Source organism: Gymnoscopelus braueri, assembly GCF_963280865.1.
Source record: "Gymnoscopelus braueri genome assembly, chromosome: 2".
NCBI lineage: Eukaryota > Metazoa > Chordata > Actinopteri > Myctophiformes > Myctophidae > Gymnoscopelus > Gymnoscopelus braueri.
In genome coordinates, this window is record NC_137604.1 from 14,677,732 (window position 1) to 14,698,277 (window position 20,546).

The 20,546-nt window shown below is 44.2% G+C and overlaps 1 protein-coding gene across 4 annotated transcripts in view; it reads right to left on the reverse strand.

Moving 5' to 3' along the window:
- Positions 1-20,546, reverse strand: part of LOC308103294 (uncharacterized protein) — a 41,580-nt gene that overhangs the window by 12,919 nt on the left and 8,115 nt on the right. For 3 of the 4 annotated variants that reach the window (XM_080453217.1, XM_080453216.1, XM_080453219.1), the window contains 22 exons: positions 20,205-20,234; positions 19,678-20,039; positions 18,264-18,433; positions 17,219-17,437; positions 16,955-17,053; positions 16,007-16,044; positions 13,958-14,001; positions 13,453-13,610; positions 12,381-12,512; positions 12,097-12,129; positions 11,352-11,486; positions 10,002-10,316; positions 9,744-9,842; positions 8,785-8,822; positions 6,243-6,316; positions 5,704-5,873; positions 4,632-4,763; positions 4,349-4,381; positions 3,604-3,738; positions 2,893-3,078; positions 1,605-2,345; positions 810-953 (listed from right to left, as the gene is read on the reverse strand). In XM_080453217.1, the coding sequence (XP_080309343.1) occupies positions 810-953; positions 1,605-2,345; positions 2,893-3,078; positions 3,604-3,738; positions 4,349-4,381; positions 4,632-4,763; positions 5,704-5,873; positions 6,243-6,316; positions 8,785-8,822; positions 9,744-9,842; positions 10,002-10,316; positions 11,352-11,486; positions 12,097-12,129; positions 12,381-12,512; positions 13,453-13,610; positions 13,958-14,001; positions 16,007-16,044; positions 16,955-17,053; positions 17,219-17,437; positions 18,264-18,433; positions 19,678-20,039; positions 20,205-20,234 (3,487 nt within the window). The remainder of the gene's footprint in view (positions 1-809; positions 954-1,604; positions 2,346-2,892; positions 3,079-3,603; positions 3,739-4,348; positions 4,382-4,631; positions 4,764-5,703; positions 5,874-6,242; positions 6,317-8,784; positions 8,823-9,743; positions 9,843-10,001; positions 10,317-11,351; positions 11,487-12,096; positions 12,130-12,380; positions 12,513-13,452; positions 13,611-13,957; positions 14,002-16,006; positions 16,045-16,954; positions 17,054-17,218; positions 17,438-18,263; positions 18,434-19,677; positions 20,040-20,204; positions 20,235-20,546) is intronic. The other variant, XM_080453218.1, reaches the window with a different exon arrangement.

A 20,546-nucleotide genomic window follows, 5' to 3' on the forward strand; every position in this document is an offset into this window, starting at 1 on the left:
CAAATCCACGAGAGCAGTATGACAGGAAGTTTTAACTAAAATGAGTTAACACCAGCAATTGATTTCTGGGTCAAAGTGAAAATCTGTTTAAAAAACTTTTACTGGATAGAATCATTAGCAAGTACGCCCCATTCACTCAACACAACATACATTATACAGTGCATTGCAGCCTAATTTATCCCATTTAGTTACACCTATACGTTGTTATACCTTTCAAGCTGGGAACGTCCATTTTACAGTAGTCGTTGCTATATATCGCTGTTTTCGGGCAGAAACCTCTCATCTCAATCACTCATATTCTAACTTTGTGTTTTTTCGTAAATTAATGCCCTACTTGATCATACTACAGCGTTTTGAATTCAAAAATAGCAGATCCAAAAGCTCAAAACGCAGCGCAAAGCTACTTTTTTTAAATTTGAATACCGAAAAGTAACAGTTATGGACATATGAGGTTTCCACCCGACAGAGACGATATATAGCAACATCATTCATTTTTTTTGTTAAAGTTTTTCCGAGAACTTCCGAGAGCAGGATTTAGAAGGAGTTTTTAGAATTTCTATTTGAAATGTAGCTGCGTTAAACTCATCAGCTTGCAAAAAACAAAAATAAAAAACAAATGCTCCCAAAATGTACTTAAGAACAGTACACAAGTAAATGTACTTAGTTACTGTCCACCACTGCCTATGACGAAGTATAAGTTGGGCTCAAGGCTGAACTAGGTGACCTGGGGAAGACGGTGTGACATCACTGCGGTATCCATGGAAATGGCAGCTGGCAGAACCCGGGGAGGCCGCTCACATCTCTCTTACCTTATCTACCATCACTGTAGTATCCATGGCAACGGCGCCGGGCGGAGGGGAACTGGGGAAGTCGTTTACGTCTCCCACCTCGTCTACCGTCACAAAGTCCTGGAGGTCTGGGAAGTCTTGGAACTGATCCTCCACTGACTTCACCTGAGGATGGTGATGAAATAGATGAGAACATAACTGGATAGAATACAACACTTTTTTTGGGGGTTGTTTTTTTACCCCCTTTTTCTCCCCAATTTAGCCGTTATGCCAATTGATTCCTCTCCAACACACGTGTGTTGTCACTGCTGTTGTATCCTACCGACTCACCTGCCAGTGAGGAGCCCCCACCGGGAGGATTCGTCCTACTCCTCCCACCCAGCAGCTCCCTGCTCACAGGTGCCGCCCCAGCCCGTAGGAGTACAAGCAGTGACAAATATCACCCTCTCCCGAACACGGAACACATTATTGTGTTCGTATAGACTCTCGACAAAGCCGGATGCACCGCGGTGGATTCAAACCCCCAGCCTCCACGATGGTGGGCAGGGCACTTTACCACTGCGCCAACCGAGCGCCCATATACAACATATTTAATTGACCTGTAGGATTGTTGTTGGATGGTATGTGTGTTTTTTCTGCACAATGTGCAGAAGAAACACAGTCAATTGCAACTCACAGGAAAGTGTGTTCTCTTTCAACCTCCGTAGTGTATCTCATGCTTACAAGGAAAATTAACTACCCAATCTCTACTGACAAAAAAACTACAACATTCAGCATTAGTCAGCAAAACAGAACATCTACCGGTATATCAAATACCTTGGGAAGATCAAGATGAGCAGGCTTGCTGGACGAAGCCTCTCCATCACCAGCAGCAGAGCGAGATGACTTTGTCTCCCTCGGTCCAGAGTTAATCTTGTCCAATTTCTCTCGTGACGTGTTGGTGGTTTTGCGCTCTTTGCGTTGTTTGGAGAGGGACACTTTTATTTTGTCAGTCTTCACGTCTGCTTCCACTTGTGTGGGAGCAGCGTCGGAAAGCTCCTCTCCAACCTTAATATCCTGCTGGTATTTACTCTTTCGTTCTTTTGAAGCTGCTTTCCCAGCAGCTTCATCCTTGCTGCTGGTCTTCTCACCAGTCTCATCTCTCAGCTTGCCCCTCTTCACTTTCCTGGCACGCTTATAGTCCCGCTGGTTCTCCATCAGTGAAGCAACGTGTTTTCTTCCCCTCAGGTGTAGGATTTTACTCTTAAGGTCATTGATGTAGCACTTACAGAGATGACAGTAGAAGCGCCTAAGGTTAACGTTCTTATTAACCTCTTCAACATATTCTTCATTCTGGCTTGACAGCATCTCGTGCCTTTTTCCATTCAGGTGGGCGTCTATATGCATAGGGTCTATACCTATAGAATCAACACTGACGTCACAGATTTTACAGTAGAAGCCTATGACCGTGCCCTCATAACAAAGTTCCACAAGATAGTCATACTTTCCAATCTCTTGACGAATGGAGCTGTCAGCAGTGGGCACTGTGTGGTTGTCTTTGTCATCGTCAGGTGACTCCTAGGAACAGAAATCAAGGACACGTCAAGCTGGAAAACAGGTCAAATGAAACCAAATCCACGAGAGCAGCTGACCCGTATGACAGTACTGTAAGAAGTGTTAACTAAAAGGAGTTAAACACCTGCAGTTGATTTCTGTTTCACAGTTTAAATAAGTTTGAAACACTTTTACAGGATACCATCATGTATCTTATCGTTGGCAAGTATCTAGTCTGTCATCTAAATAATAAAATCATCTGTATTCAGCAGTCAGTGATACTTTGTAAATAACATTAAAACAACTGTTAAATATAGAAATGTAGGTGCACAGCAGCAACCAGTGGTGGCCATTGGCAATCAACAGATTGCTGCTGATTTTAGGCCATTGGCTCTTAAAGTGGGGTCTAGGGGTCCTTGAGGAGGTTCCAGGGGCTCCCCAGGCTAAATGATTGATAGTTAGGAACCAAATGGACCAGTGCAGGTCTATAACTCTGAGAGTGTACTTGTACGTGTGTAAACTCTCAGAATTATGGGGGTCCGTGGCTTAATGCATACCAAACTGGGGTTACCTTGAGTGAATCCAGGGAGGCAGTCAGACAAGGAGGCAGCCAGTGAGGTCCCCACACCAGGTTTTGGTCTATGGGGTCTCGCCATGAGGTGAAGTACAGGGGATTGCTCTGGACGATACACGGAAACTTGTGGTAGTGATTCCTGATTCTCGCGACCGCGCCAGCTGTCAACATCTCACAGATGATCTGGAATGAGGGAGGGACTGTTTTGGTCAATGAATACCAAGGGTGCAACAGTTACTACTAGTACTAAAGAGTTTAATAAAAAGGAAACAGTGAAATTAGAAGATCTAGAAGCTCAAAATCATGTGTTGTGAGTTGAGCTATTCTTTTTTATAAATTGCTTGACACTGTGTAACAACAAAGTGTAAAATAGGTCTTAAGTAACCACTTAAGACAGTCAGTCTAATCGAAGGGATTTATATGATTATAAAAATAAAAATAAATCAGATCAGGTACTTCCGGTGAGCGTCACAACAGAATACAAACAGGGGGCAAATTGACAGCTTACGTATTGAAGTGGTGACCGAAATATGCGTTGTGATTCGGTCCAGTAGGTACCTGACCTATAGGGGTTTTGGTACCCAAGCCAACTTATAGGGGAGGGGCACATAGGCTAATCAAATAAAAAATAAATATGATTTTTGTGAGGCATGGCAAATGGCTTGGGCATCCCTGCTCTAACACATGCAACTGTAATGTGATTCTCACCATGTTGTGATTGAGAACCAGGATGTTGTGGACCGTTCCGATTCGCTCAATCAATTTCTGGACCTCTGAGGATGCTGTGGGCGTGTCAGGAATATTTCTGATCACCAACAGGTGATTCCAGTAATGTTTTACCTCCTGCAAAACATTACATCATCAATTAACCACATGAACCCTAGCGTCCCTGTTCTGGCCATGTCATGATAGGCGTAGGTGAGCATTCGCTTAAAATAGCAGATTGTGTGTTGTGAGCTTGTAGTAGGGGTGCCACAGTTAATCAAACTAATCAATTTAATAGATTAATTGTTTGGCAAGGAACGTAGTGAATTATAATTCTCATAGTTGCCTTATAGTGTGATTACAAGTCACTGGGTGTCATAAGTAAATTAATTAAATTGTGCTGTTCTTGCTATTATTGTTACGGTGTGCTTATCTACCAAGTGATTATTGTTATTGATCTCAGATATAGGAAAAAAGTCGCTGCCCAAAAAAAAAAAATCTACAGTACAAGCTGTCACAGTCACAATACAATGCATTGATTTGGTGGCTTGTAGATCTGCTCTTTAAGGCAAGCAACACCATTACACGATGGTGTATAAATTAAAAACAATCTGTTGTAATTTATGCATTTTATGGACTTTTGGGTCAACTTCTGTTGTTTTTAAATGAGTTATATAAATAAAGATGACTTGACAGTAAGTTTGCCATTAAGCTGGGAAAGTTCAGAGGGAAAGACTACAATACTTACCAAACCTGGATTCAGAAGATTGTACAGCGCCACCTGCAGGACAGTTAGATTATTTTCAGGATTGGCATTTATAGGAGGACAACACAACATTGAATGGGAAGGAAATCAGGACTAAGTTATAATAAGTTATGTCCCAAAAAGACAGAAATAGGCAAAAAATATATATGAATAAAATACAAAATATATATTACATATGACAAAATGTTTACACCATGGAATCAACAAATGCGAATAAACTAGAGTGTAGATATAGACAGGATTGCAGATTGGGGTAGAAGCGTACTGGTGTGTTGAGACTGATGGCCTGTTCTAAGTTGGTCATCTTCAGTTCAGAGTCATTGATTTTCATCGGGGCGACGCTGTGGTTCTTCACCATCTCCTCAGCCATCTCCGCATCTGGCATCAACAGCAGCGCCTGATGGACAAACACAAGAAGTAATGTATTTTCACTTTTTAAGTGCAGAAATCATAGCCCTGGTCAACAGCCCACAACATGAGTCGAATCAATAAAATAAAAGTATAAAATGCTTAAATGCATGGGATGTTTTGGCCATAGTACATGGTCAGAAGATTACATTGTACCGGACAAGAACTGGTACTAATAATCAAAATACATTTTATTTTCATTATTGGTACAGGTCCTTTATTTGTGATGTCTAAAATAAATGCATTTATTGCACTGTGCAATTTTTGTTTACAAAGCCTAAAAAGGCACACAAAAAAGGAATTTAGAATGATATGTTCCAGTGTTCGATACCAAAAAACACAATTAAATCCGTATTCACAATTATTTGTATGGCAATTGATCGTCAAGTAAAAGACGATCTGGTCCTTGGTTTGCAACAGGGTCTCTTCCCAGTGGCACTTGTAGCAAGGTTCTCCCTAGGGAGACGCTCGGGAGGCATCCGTACTAGATGCCCGAACCACCTAAGCTGGCTCCTTTCCAAGTCAAGGAGCAGCGGTTTTACTCCGAGTCTCTCCAGACGACTGAACTTCTCACCCTATCTCTAAGGGAGTATCCGCGATCTTATTCTTTCGGTAATGACCCACACTTGAAAATTGTGAATACAAATTTCCTTATCACCTGTAATCTTCCCCACACCTGTCCTGAACAGTCACGATTCATATGATTTGATACCACCGTGGGGTGTGCTTAACAAATCTATTGAGCTTATCTATATTCAACAATGATTATGGAATATAATAACATCAGTTATACAAAATCTCTTATGCAGCCTTGTGAGAACACAATATCAGAATGGTCTGTCCAGCACTCATTGCTGATGAGTGCCAATAGGAAAATGTAGTTTTCAAAACCCTTCCCTGCAATGTGTGTGCGACGCCTTCACACCCACCTTTCCTGACTGCGTAGCCAGGATGATGTCAGAAGGAGCTCCAAACGGCTGGCACAGTTTGATGACATCACTCTCAGTCCAACCGCTCTCAGGAAGCCCAGTGATCAAAACCGCGGAATTTGAACTAAATTCCTCTTCTGAAGTTTTCTTGACAAGTTCAGGTCCGTTTCCTGTAGGAGAAAACACACAGCTGTACTGCTAATGTCTTGTTTAGTCAACCAAAACCTTTCACAGAGACAATGTAACTGGCCATCTTAAATGAGCAACACATGGAGCGAAGGAGACGACCCGAGTGAGTGAGTGAGTGAGTAATATTTTTCAATTCATTTAGGAATTCAGTGTTCCTAAATACATTTAACAATTTGCACACATCTACTTTTAGTCGCAAATGCGAGTGAAATGGTTACAGTGTCGAGGTCTGACTCTGTTCATTTCCATTACGCTTCTGGGTAAAGAGGCTCTCAGGTTGACCTACTGTATATTGAATCAATACTGATGTATATGGTTTATTCTCTCCATGGCCTTTGGCATCATCTTACCTGAATCATCACCACCTATGGCAGACAGCTCCTGGATAGATGTCCTGTGAAGACACAAACACAAAGTAGTGTAACTAGAGGTTACGAATGTAACCCCGGTTTTAGTAGGTTCGGAGTTTACTACTCACTATGGGATATCAGCGCCCCAAGGCGATGCACAGAGCAACATACACACGCTCCCGGTGCCAATATTTGATTGGCTCAGGGTCACGAGTCCGGAAGACCCTGGGGTATAAAAGACCCCGCGTGACTCAGGCTCCTCCTCTTAACATTCTCCTCTCTGCTCGCCAAATGCGCACAGAAAGGGGTGTCAGGTGAGTAGTAAACTCCGAACATACTAATACCGGGGTTACATTTGTAACCTCTAGTTTTACCACGGTTCTACGTTTACTACTCACTATGGGATTCATAAACTCCCCTTGAGGCAATGAGCCATACAACCCTAACAGGCCCACACGCCACTCAGCCCCCTAGGCCCCAAGGGCGCCCCCAACCCACCGGGCTGGGGTGCGGGATAGATAATAAAGTTTAGGGCCTGACAGACTCTAGAGTCCGCCTTATTCACTAACAGGCAGACACGAGCCTGCCTCATAACTCAAAATGAGGAAACAGGGCCCCATCCCCATGGAAACCCAAAGAGGAAGTCAAGAGATAGGGAGAAAAGGCCCCTAGCCTACTCCCCTCCCTCCACTGGCCCGGAGGCAGCAGCCACGCCTAGGACCGTGTGCGCCAAGGATGACGCCGCCGCGTCCAGGCTGTAGAAAGGTCGATGGAGACGAACAATTTGCAGCCGCACAGATCTCCTGGATCGAAGCTCCCCTGTAGAGAGCCCAGGATGTAGCCATGCCTCTAGTAGAGTGAGCCCTCAGACCTACCGGAACTGGGGCACCACTACTCACATAAGCCAGTTTAATGGCATCTCGGATCCATCTAGAAAGCGTCGCCTTAGTAACCGCCTTCCTCTGAACCCCATGGCCAAAAGAGACAAAGAGCTGCGTCGATGATCGATTGGCCACTGTCCTCTGACAATAGAGCTTCAAGGCTCTCACTGGACAGAGACAACGCAACCGCCTATCCCCCATCCCCCAGAACCGCACAACGCGGAACGGGAAGGTCCCGTCACGGGCAAGGTAAATGACCCTCGCCCCCCGGTTTTACCGGTTGTTCGGCTGCCCCCCCCCCACATCCCCACGGGCGGAGTGGAGGGGGAATAGCCCCCCTGGTCACTTTGGGGAAGAGGCACGGCGACTCACTGGCCCCGACGGACAGAGTCGTGGACGGCTCCTCGGGTGCCAAGAGACACAAACAGACAGTAGCTTTACAGAGCCAGGTCTCTACAGAGAACAGTCTGTATGTGTGCAGCCTGTGGTTCAAAAAAAAAAAGTATTGAATATTATAAAACCGCTCATTATTTCACCTGTCATAGAGCCGCGATGCAGGGGGACCCCCCAAGAGGGAGCCCCCCTGTATCGTCGCTCCCCACCCATAAGCCCACAGCGTTTGGACGGTCCTTTTGGCGACATTCCAAACGCTGCTGGGATGATTTCTGTGCATGCAATAAACAAGACGCAGGTAATAAAACCCTTGCTAGTTTTGCCCACAAGGGGGCGCCTAAGCGCCAGTGTAACAGGGTCACGCCAGTTTTACCCTTAACACATCCACCGCCAAGAAAGTAGTCCTACGGTCCGTTAAATCCAACTGTTAAGCGCCGAAACCGTAGTCCTACGGTCCGGGTGTTTTTTTTTCAATTTTTTTTTTTTCAATTTTCTAGGGGGACCATTTTCAGTGTAACACCACCCGAAGTCGACCGGAAGTGCGATCCCGTTTTTTGTTTCCCGTCGGCCTCCATTCTAAGTCGTACACAAAAAGCCCTGTAAAACCTATGTAGTTTTTCATCCTCGCATTTCCCATGTTAACATAAACGGTCAGAACTCAAACATGGCGGCTCCGTTTGACACGCGGTCTTGACGAGTAGACACCAGGACATGTGCCCGTTGTTTACAAACAGTGGATCGCGCAATCTAAAGGATTTTAACGGGGCCTATGGCGACCTGAAAAAAACAAAAAACAACAATAAAACCTTGGCACTGGTGAGTACATTATGAGATTAGCCCTTGGCGGTGGATGTGTTAATAAGCCGCGGGAGCGTGCTTCAAGATATAAAGAAAAAAACCCGTGGGAGTTAGTCCCGAACTCCTCTGTGGGCTAAACTGGATTTTTTCTCAGTTAAACTCTTAATGTTGTATGTAGATGCGTGCGCATACGCGAGCAGAGAGTAGAAAAGAGGAGGAGCCTGAGTCACGCGGGGTCTTTTATACCCCAGGGTTTTCCGGACTTGTGACATACCCTGAGCCAATCAAATATTGGCACCGGGAGCGTGTGTATGTTGCTATGTATCGCCTGGGGGCGCTGATATCCCATAGTGAGTGAGTACTAGTAAACGTAGAACCGTGGTAAAACCTCGGATGTGTTATGAGATGTGGGGGAGTGAGAGGGTATGCACAGCAGGCTTGGAAAAGAAGGGAGAACACATCTAACTTACCCTTTACTGACTGCTGTTGAATCGACTGCTTCTGGTTTCTAAAAGAAAGGAAACAAGGCAATAAATAACATGCATTTATACCAAGACAATAAATCACATACTGTAAGTAGAGTATTCAGACTTCAATGGATCACACTGTATCTGAACCACTTTTTTTTTTCTAATCTAATTTTTTATCCCACGACTTTTAACACCCAGTGCCAATTGTCTCTGTAATCCTGGGCACTACCTTCCCTCTGCCAACCTAGGGAGGCAGAGGGAAGGCCTCCTTCAATGCATGAGAGCCAACTGACCTTCTTGTCACCTGACAGGGGGGAGTTTCCCTGGTTGGACGTAGCGCGTGGAAGGAACACGTTATTCCAACCAGTTCCCTTCCCCTCCATCAGGCGCCCCGGCTGGCCAGGGGGAGGCAGTATAGTGACCAGGATTACTGCATGTTTTTGTGAGGGTACCTACCCTAGGAGACACGGGGAGAACATGCAAACTCCACACAGAAAGGCCCTTTCGCCAACCCCACCTAGGGCGCTGATGACACGGAGGAGAGAACACGCCCCCAGCGCTCACAGCGTCCCCTGTGGGAATCGAACCCAGGACCTTCTAGCTGTGAGGCGACAGCCTCACAGCCACTTTACAACCACTTTACAACCACTTTAACTCTATATACTGTATGTTGTTGATCCCTAGGGGTCTGTAATTGTTCCCCTCTATAACACTCTCTTCGCTGAAAATAGCCGATCTACAAGCTCAAAACACCTCACGCTGTGAGGTTGTAGATCTGCTATTTTCACTGAATATCCGGCTAGTATGACCTGCCCAGGATAGGGATGCTAGGGTTCATGTGGATCTCTTATTGTTTCATGTTTTTCAATCTTCAACACGCATGCAAAATAAATGTTTGTCCCTGATGGAACTATCACTAAATATTAATATATAACTAAATGAATACAATAAATGGGAACCTTGGCTAAAGTGGCAGTAATGGGCTGGTCTCCGATGGAGAGGCTGCTACACTGGGCCAGAGCCAGAGCATCCTCTTCTCTCTCCATACACACCGATGCCTAGGAGGGAAGACAATCACAGTCCGTTTATTCTGCTATTTTCATTAAAAAAATTAAGAGAATAATGTTAAGCGTCTATTAAATCGTAATTGAGGCAAAAAGTTTGAATTAATGGCGTTATGAATTTGAAGTCATATCGCCCAGACTTAAGGAGAGTACCTTCTGTCCTTGGTCTGCCTCGCTGCCAGACAACAGAACCACGTTGTTGTACTTCCCGAAGTCCCTGACCCACGTTTTCACTTCTTGATCTGTGGCCGTTGTGGGGATGCCCGTCAGGTACACCAGACACGCTGCAGTGCAGGATGGGGTACTCTGGGTGGACACTTCCTTCTGGGTGGACACTTTCTTCATTTTCTTGGCCGGCGGACCTTTGGCAGTGAAGTACAGGGGATTGCTCTGGACGATACACGGAAACTTGTAGTAGTGATTCCTGATTCTCACGGCCGCGCCAACTTTCAACATCTCACAGATGATCTGGAATGAGGGAGGGACTGTTTTGGTCAATGAATACCAAGGGTGCAACAGTTACTACTCGTACTAAAGAGTTTAATAAAAAGGAAACAGTGAAATTATAAGATCTAGAAGCTCAAAATCATGTGTTGTGAGTTATTCTTTTTATAAATTGCTTGACACTGTGTAACAACAAAGTGTAAAATAGGTCTTAACACATTGGGTGCCAGAGGTTTATTAAAATATTATACTTTGAGTGCCAGGACTTTTTAAACATTTTGAACCTTTTTCAAGTAGTCACAAAAAAAATTCAGTGATCACCGTCCTCACGGTGATCCCCTCATTACACACATACAGGTCTCGTATAATCGGGGGGAAAAAATTTTAAACATTCGGAAATCCATTCCATAGTTGCAGCCAGTTCAAAAAAGTTAAATTAACATTGTAAAAAAAAAAAGTGCACAGGAGCCGAGATACAGGTTTTTGAAGTCATAAGTTAACCAGGAGGTGGATTGGAGTCTAAATCTTGTAGGAGTGATATTTCCTGTTGCTGTGAAGGAAAAAAAAAAAAAAAATTAAAAAAAAAAAAAAAAAAAAAAAAGTAATTTTTTTTTTTTTTTTTTCAAAAACCGTATATATACGGTTTTGGCACTCAACGTTAGTATGCGCAAAACCGTATATATACGGTTTTGGCACCCAATGTGTTAAGTAACCACTTAAGACAGTCAGTCTAATCGATTTATATGATTATAAAAATAAAAATAAATCAGATCAGGTACTTCCGGTGAGCGTCACAACAGAATACAAATTGCATAGAGTTTGGAGCACCAGGGGGCAAATTGAGAGCTTACGTATTGAAGTGGTGACCGAAATATGTGTTGTGATTCGGTCCAGTAGGTACCTGACCTATAGGGGTTTTGGTACCCAAGCCTACTTATAGGGGACTAGGGGAGGGGCACATAGGCTAATCAAATAAAAAATACATATGATTTTTGTGAGGCATGGCAAATGGCTTGGGCATCCCTGCTCTAACACATGCAACTGTAATGTGATTCTCACCATGTTGTGATTGAGAACCAGGTTGTTGTGGACCGTTCCGATTCGCTCAATCAATTTCTGGACCTCTGAGGATGCGGTGGGCGTGTCAGGAACATTTCTGATCACCAACAGGTGATTCCAGTAATGTTTTACCTCCTGCAAAACATTACATCATCAACTAACCACATGAACCCTAGCGTCCCTATTCTGGCCATGTCATAATAGGCGTAGGTGAGCATTCGCTTAAAATAGCAGATTGTGTGTTGTGAGCTTGTAGTAGGGGTGCCACAGTTAATCAAACTAATCAATTTAATAGATTAATTGTTTGGCAAGGAACGTAGTGAATTATAATTCTCATAGTTGCCTTATAGTGTGATTACAAGTCACTGGGTGTCATAAGTAAATTTATTAAATTGTGCTGTGTTTGCTATTATTGTTACGGTGTGCTTATCTACCAAGTGATTATTGTTATTGATCTCAGATATAGGAAAAAAGTCGCTTCCCAAAAAAAAAGGATCTACAGTACAAGCTGTCACAGTCACAATACAATGCATTGATTTGGTGGCTTGTAGATCTGCTCTTTAAGGCAAGCAACACCATTGCACGATGGTGTATAAATTAAAAACAATCTGTTGTAATTTATGCATTTTATGGACTTTTGGGTCAACTTCTGTTGTTTTTAAATGAGTTATATAAATAAAGATGACTTGACAGTAAGTCTGCCATTAAGCTGGGAAAGTTCAGAGGGAAAGACTACAATACTTACCAAACCTGGATTCAGAAGATTGTACAGCACCACCTGCAGGACAGCTAGATTATTTTCAGGATTGGCATTTATAGGAGGACAACACAACATTGAATGGGAAGGAAATCAGGACTAAGTCATAATAAGTTATGTCCCAAAAAGACAGAAATAGGCAAAAAATATATATGAATAAAATACAAAATATATATTACATATGACAAAATGTTTACACCATGGAATCAACAAATGCGAATAAACTAGAGTGTAGATAGAGACAGGATTGCAGATTAGGGGTAGAAGCGTACTGGTGTGTTGAGACTGATGGCCTGTTCTAAGTTGGTCATCTTCAGTTCAGAGTCATTGATTTTCATCGGGGCGACGCTGTGGTTCTTCACCATCTCCTCAGCCATCTCTACGTCTGGCATCAACAGCAGCGCCTGATGGACAAACACCAGAAGTAATGTATTTTCACTTTTTAAGTGCAGAAATCATAGCCCTGGTCAACAGCCCACAACATGAGTCGAATCAATAAAATAAAAGTATAAAATGCTTAAATGCATGGGATGTTTTGGCCATAGTACATGGTCAGAAGATTACATTGTACCGGACAAGAACTGGTACTAATAATCAAAATACATTTTATTTTCATTATTGGTACAGGTCCTTTATTTGTGATGTCTAAAATAAATGCATTTATTGCACTGTGCAATTTTTGTTTACAAAGCCTAAAAAGGCACACAAAAAAGGAATTTAGAATGATATGTTCCAGTGTTCGATACCAAAAAACACAATTAAATCCGTATTCACAATTATTTGTATGGCAATTGATCGTCAAGTAAAAGACGATCTGGTCCTTGGTTTGCAACAGGGTCTCTTCCCAGTGGCACTTGTAGCAAGGTTCTCCCTAGGGAGACGCTCGGGAGGCATCCGTACTAGATGCCCGAACCACCTAAGCTGGCTCCTTTCCAAGTCAAGGAGCAGCGGTTTTACTCCGAGTCTCTCCAGACGACTGAACTTCTCACCCTATCTCTAAGGGAGTATCCGCGATCTTATTCTTTCGGTAATGACCCACACTTGAAAATTGTGAATACAAATTTCTTTATCACCTGTAATCTTCCCCACACCTGTCCTGAACAGTCACGATTCATATGATTTGATACCACCGTGGGGTGTGCTTAACAAATCTATTGAGCTTATCTATATTCAACAATGATTATGGAATATAATAACATCAGTTATACAAAATCTCTTATGCAGCCTTGTGAGAACACAATATCAGAATGGTCTGTCCAGCACTCATTGCTGATGAGTGCCAATAGGAAAATGTAGTTTTCAAAACCCTTCCCTGCAATGTGTGTGCGACGCCTTCACACCCACCTTTCCTGACTTCGTAGCCAGGATGATGTCAGAGGGAGCTCCAAACGGCTGGCACAGTTTGATGACATCACTCTCAGTCCAACCGCTCTCAGGAAGCCCAGTGATCAAAACCGCGGAATTTGAACTAAATTCCTCTTCTGAAGTTTCAGGTCCGTTTCCTGTCGGAGAAAACACACAGCTGTACCGCTAATTTCTTGTTTAGTCAACCAAAACCTTTCACAGAGACAATGTAACTGGCCATCTTTAATGAGCAACACATGGAGCGAAGGAGACGACCCGAGTGAGTGAGTGAGTAATATTTTTCAATTCATTTAGGAATTCAGTGTTCCTAAATACATTTAACAATTTGCACACATCTACTTTTAGTCGCAAATGCGAGTGAAATGGTTACAGTGTCGAGGTCTGACTCTGTTCATTTCCATTACGCTTCTGGGTAAAGAGGCTCTCAGGTTGACCTAGTGATGTATATGGTTTATTCTCTCCATGGGCTTTGGCATCATCTTACCTGAAACATCACCACCTATGGCAGACAGCTCCTGGATAGATGTCCTGTGAAGACACAAACACAAAGTAGTGTAACTAGAGGTTACGAATATAACCCCGGTTTTAGTAGGTTCGGAGTTTACTACTCACTATGGGATATCAGCGCCCCAAGGCGATGCACAGAGCAACATACACACGCTCCCGGTGCCAATATTTGATTGGCTCAGGGTATGTCACGAGCCCGGAAGACCCTGGGGTATAAAAGACCCCGCGTGACTCAGGCTCCTCCTCTTAACATTCTCCTCTCTGCTCGCCAAATGCGCACAGAAAGGGGTGTCAGGTGAGTAGTAAACTCCGAACATACTAATACCGGGGTTACATTCGTAACCTCTAGTTTTACCACGGTTCTACGTTTACTACTCACTATGGGATTCATAAACTCCCCTTGAGGCAATGAGCCATACAACCCTAACAGGCCCGCACGCCACTCAGCCCCCAAGGGCGCCCCCAACCCACCGGGCTGGGGTGCGGGATAGATAATAAAGTTTAGGCCCTGACAGACTCTAGAGTCCGCCTTATTCACTAACAGGCAGACACGAGCCTGCCTCATAACTCAAAATGAGGAAACAGGGCCCCATCCCCATGGAAACCCAAAGAGGAAGTCGAGAGATAGGGAGAAAAGGCCCCTAGCCTACTCCCCTCCCTCCACTGGCCCGGAGGCAGCAGCCACGCCTAGGACCGTGTGCGCCAAGGATGACGCCGCCGCGTCCAGGCTGTAGAAAGCCGCAAAGGTCGATGGAGACGAACAATTTGCAGCCGCACAGATCTCCTGGATCGAAGCTCCCCTGTAGAGAGCCCAGGATGTAGCCATGCCTCTAGTAGAGTGAGCCCTCAGACCTACCGGAACTGGGGCACCGCTACTCACATAAGCCAGTTTAATGGCATCTCAGATCCATCTAGAAAGCGTCGCCTTAGTAACCGCCTTCCTCTGAACCCCATGGCCAAAAGAGACAAAGAGCTGCGTCGATGATCGATTGGCCACTGTCCTCTGACAATAGAGCTTCAAGGCTCTCACTGGACAGAGACAACGCAACCGCCTATCCCCCATCCCCCAGAACCGCACAACGCGGAACGGGAAGGTCCCGTCACGGGCAAGGTAAATGACTCTCGCCCCCCGGTTTTACCGGTTGTTCGGCTGCCCCCCCCCAACATCCCCACGGGCGGAGTGGAGGGGGAATAGCCCCCCTGGTCACTTTGGGGAAGAGGCACGGCGACTCACTTGCCCCGACGCACAGAGTCGTGGACGACTCCTCGGGTGCCAAGAGACACAAAAAGACAGTAGCTTTACAGAGCCAGGTCTCTACAGAGAACAGTCTGAATGTGTGCCAAGGTGTATGTGTGCAGCCTGTGGTTCCAAAAAAAATAAAAAAAGGATTGAAAATGATAAAACCGCTCATTATTTCACCTGTCATAGAGCCGCGATGCAGGGGGACCCCCCAAGAGGGAGCCCCCCTGTATCGTCGCTCCCCACCCATAAGCCCACAGCGTTTGGACGGTCCCTATAAAGCAATAAACAAGACGCAGGTAATAAAACCCTTGCTAGTTTTGCCCACAAGGGGGCGCCTCAGCGCCAGTGTAACAGGGTCACGCCAGTTTTACCCTTTAATAAGCCGCGGGAGCGTGCTTCAAGATATAAAGAAAAAGATCCCGTGGGAGTTAGTCCCGAACTCCGCTGTGGGCTAAACTGGAATTTTTCTCCGTTAAACTCTTAATGTTGTATGTAGATGCGTGTGCATACGCGAGCAGAGAGTAGAAAAGAGGAGGAGCCTGAGTCACGCGGGGTCTTTTATACCCCAGGGTTTTCCGGACTCGTGACATACCCTCAGCCAATCAAATATTGGCACCGGGAGCGTGTGTATGTTGCTCTGTGCATCGCCTGGGGGCGCTGATATCCCATAGTGAGTAGTAAACGTAGAACCGTGGTAAAACCTCGGATGTGTTATGAGATGTGGGGGAGTGAGAGGGTATGCACAGTAGGCTTGGAAAAGAAGGGAGAACACATCTAACTTACCCTTTACTGACTGCTGTTGAATCGACTGCTTCTGGTTTCTAAAAGAAAGGAAACAAGGCAATAAATAACATGCATTTATACCAAGACAATAAATCACATACTGTAAGTAGAGTATTCAGACTTCAATGGATCACACTGTATCTGAACCACTTTTTTTTTTCTAATCTAATTTTTTATCCCACGACTTTTAACACCCAGTGCCAATTGTCTCTGTAATCCTGGGCACTACCTTCCCTCTGCCAACCTAGGGAGGCAGAGGGAAGGCCTCCTTCAATGCATGAGAGCCAACTGACCTTCTTGTCACCTGACAGGGGGGAGTTTCCCTGGTTGGACGTAGCGCGTGGAAGGAACACGTTATTCCAACCAGTTCCTTTCCCCTCCATCAGGCGCCCCGGCTGGCCAGGGGGAGGCAGTATAGTGACCAGGATTACTGCATGTTTTTGTGAGGGTACCTACCCTAGGAGACACGGGGAGAACATGGAACTCCACACAGAAAGGCCCTTTCGCCAACCCCACCTAGGGTATGGGCGCTGATGACGTGGAGGAGAGAACACGCCCCCAGCGCTCACAGTGTCCCCTGTGGGAATCGAACCCAGGACCTTCTAGCTGTGAGGCGACAGCCTCACAGCCACTTTACAACCACTTTAACTCTATATATGTTGTTGATCCCTAGGGGTCTGTAATTGTTCCCCTCTATAACACTCACTTCGCTGAAAATAGCCGATCTACAAGCTCAAAACACCTCACGCTGTGAGGTTGTAGATCTGCTATTTTCACTGAATATCCGGCTAGTATGACATGCCCAGGATAGGGATGCTAGGGTTCATGTGGATCTCTTATTGTTTCATGTTTTTCAATCTTCAACACGCATGCAAAATAAATGTTTGTCCCTGATGGAACCATCACTAAATATTAATATATAACTAAATGAATACAATAAATTGGAACCTTGGCTAAAGTGGCAGTAATGGGCTGGTCTCCGATGGAGAGGCTACTACACTGGGCCAGAGCCAGAGCATCCTCTTCTCTCTCCATACACACCGATGCCTAGGAGGGAAGACAATCACAGTCCGTTTATTCTGCTATTTTCATTAAAAAAATTAAGAGAATAATGTTAAGCGTCTATTAAATCGTAATTGAGGCAAAATGTTTGAATGGCGTTTGATGGCGTTATGAATTTGAAGTCATATCGCCCAGACTTAAGGAGAGTACCTTCTGTCCTTGGTCTGCCTCGCTGCCAGACAACAGAACCACGTTGTTGTACATCCCGAAGTCCCTGACCCACGTTTTCACTTCTTGTTCTGTGGCCGTTGTGGGGATGCCCGTCAGGTACACCAGACACGCTGCAGTGCAGGATGGGGTACTCTGGGTGGACACTTTCTTCTGGGTGGACACTTTCTTCATTTTCTTGGCCGGCGGACCTTTGGCAGACTGGAAAATAAGACTTTTAAGGCTCTTTTCGACTATAAGAGCTAAGTCAGTGGTTCTCAACTGGTGGGCCGTGAGGATATTGCAAATGGCAAAACAATTCAAATAATTTGGCAAAACAACGGTTTTAATGATAATATAACATTCACATTAACTCTTTGACTGCCCCGGACGGGAATTCCCGTCCGATGGCTCTATGGCTATCATGGCCAATGACGGAAAGACGAAAATATGAAAAAATATGAATTGTTTGGTATTTTTTTTGGGGGGTTTATCTCAAAGGAACTAGGAGATAACGCTATCCAAAAAATTGCTGCTCCATTCACTTCAATGTTAAAAAACAAACAGAGGAAAAATGCACCTTTTTCCTGGCAATGGGACAACACATTCTGAAATAAGTCTGGCAGTGAAAGAGTTAAGAATGATAATTTTGTTATGTCATGGTATTTTTTCTTTAAAACCTTGAAAAGTGAGTTTTAATTGTCACACTGCTAAATAGGAAGTATACTACTTTAGTTCCATTGATCCAAGCCAGAAGACAATCAATCAATTGATCATTAAAATAAACATGCTCTGAAATGCATGCGGCCCAACCGTCTGAACACTTAACAGAAACGGAACAGAAAAAAAAGCAAAAATATTAGTCAAAAAGAGCCAGAAGAGAGGCAACATTCAGAGTAAGGAAGACCCTGAGCTGAAAAGGCGGTTGCACCTAACTACTTGGGAGAAGTATTGACATGCCAAGGGTGCAATTTGCTCTGTAAAAGATTAAGAACTTCATAATTTTAAACTATATATGTAACTTTAAATAATAGTCTATTAGACCCACTGTATCATCAGCCTTGGAGCTCCCTGGCGTAGTTCTCTTGGACCCAGGCTTAAGCTTGGTCTTCATTGGGGACTTGGCTGATGATGGTAGTTTGCGTCTGGCAGAGTCATCATGTCTGGCAGATGCATCGCGGGGACGTTTCAAACCATCGCGAGAAGAACTCCCTGTAGCTGCAGATTGAGGCAGGGGGGGGGGGAAAGGGAAGCATTGATAAAGAAAGGCGACAAAGGGAGCCCAACACAACCAATCGACATTGTGATCTGTAGAGCCTTGCTGCGAGGGAGCTAAACCTGCCCTAAAGGAGGTGCTAGAGAACAGGTAATGTGTTCACCAAAAACTGTGATCTGCCAATTAGATGAGATATCTTGTGCACAATTAGAAAATGTGGCTAGTGGAAAAGGACACAGGGTCATCAAAACCAGTGGGATTGACCAGGACGCCACACAGTCAGGGAATATTATAAAAATATTCAAACAAATTCAGGCGTCTACTAACACATTTCTTTTTTTTAAGTTGAAATTCAACTCCCCTGGGGGAACCCGTGATTGCTGCTGATAGTTTGAGTACTGTAACTTTATCTGGGAAAACTCTAAAAATTATTAATTCTGCCTTAAATAGCTTATGAGGGGTAAAACTAAGTTGTTGTCTTTTTTAAAAATATATATATATATATTCTGAATCCATTGCAAGCATTTGTTTTGCGCCAAAACGACTCCTTGGCATAAATACTTCCATGCCTACTTTTCCTGCTAGTCGCAAACCCATTTTGTTTGTGAGAAAATGAATATTGCTAGGTGCAATTTCTGCCTATACTTAAAGTTATCCAATTTTCAGCAGATGTCATGGGTTTCACTTGGGGAGTTGAATTTCAACCAATACTCCCTGAATAACAAGACCAATTAGCACCATATTGTGTATTCTTAAAAAAAGAAGAAGAAAAAAGATCACTGGAAAGTTTCTAACCCTTTTCAACTATGGATCCAATTTTCACACATTTCCTTGCAAACAAGCAGGATGACTCCAAGTGCCTCTATTCAAAGAGCAACTTACTCTTAAATCTAGAAGTGAAGAACCCATACTTTAAGATGCACAGAACTGACCTGTCGGTTGTCTCAGACAAGCTTTGAAACAACATCACATAATTTACTAAACCAGCGACATCTGTAAACTATGGGATCTTTGAGAGACCTAGTCATTGCTAGACTCTGAATCTGCCTAACCTTTCACCTCACTTTATCTGCCCAACGGAGTCTGCAGGTGAACTTTCAACAAGCCAACATTCTTGAAAAACTATGCTCTGATCTGAACAAATAAACAAAGTAAAGGTGTGCCAAGAACTTGATCTTTAAAAAAATATGTTTTGTTTGATTCCACCGACTTGTATGTAGCATCTCTCGTGTAGCATCTCATTTACCTTGGTGGTGACGATGATAGGAGTGACGGGGGGTCTGGTATGATCTCCTGTTCTGCCTTTGAGAGTGGGGACCCCCTCTGTGTTTGTCAGGAGGAGGGCTAGGGCTTGGAGACCAAGAATGGGACAGGGAGATAGAGTGAGCGGGAGAACGCTCCTTGGCGTGCCAGGTGGTTTGGCTGTCATCTTTGACCGGGGAGCGTTCCCTCCTAGAGTGGCCAGCAGGAGTTGAAAAGGCAAACGCAGAGGGGATTCTGCGTTTGCCAGAAAGAGAACTAGGGGTTGGAGAACGGGACATAGAGCGAGAACGCTCCTTGGTGTGCCAGGTGGTTTGGCTGTCATCTTGGCCCAGGGAGTGTTCTCTCCTAGAGTGGCCAGGAGGAGACGAAGAGGGAAAGGGAGGTGAAGATAAAATTCTGTAAACGGCAATAGTTTAATTTTAAAGTGACATCTTCCATGTTTTCAATGTTTCAGTATAAGAAGTGCTTAAAAAAACAACATAAAATAATCAAAAAACAAGTGATACTGACCTTGGTAGCTTGTGTTTCCACTCTGGGTACCTACACAGTACACACACACAAAGTTGTTAGCACATTATTTAACACTCTATTAGGCAAGCAAGTAGTCCAACAACACACCTTTCACATAAAATACACAAGTTTTCAGTAATCATAGGGAGATTCATGGCTTCTACAAGACATTGGGCCCTATTTTTGCGTGACTTGAGGCAGATTCTAAAAACGCCTTCTAAATCCTGACTAAAGTTTTCTGAAAAACGTCATGTATGTTGCTATATACTGTACATAACAACAACATCCCCAAAAGGGGTTCCCGTCCTGAAAGGTACAGTTTCAAATAGGGGTTCCCGCCCA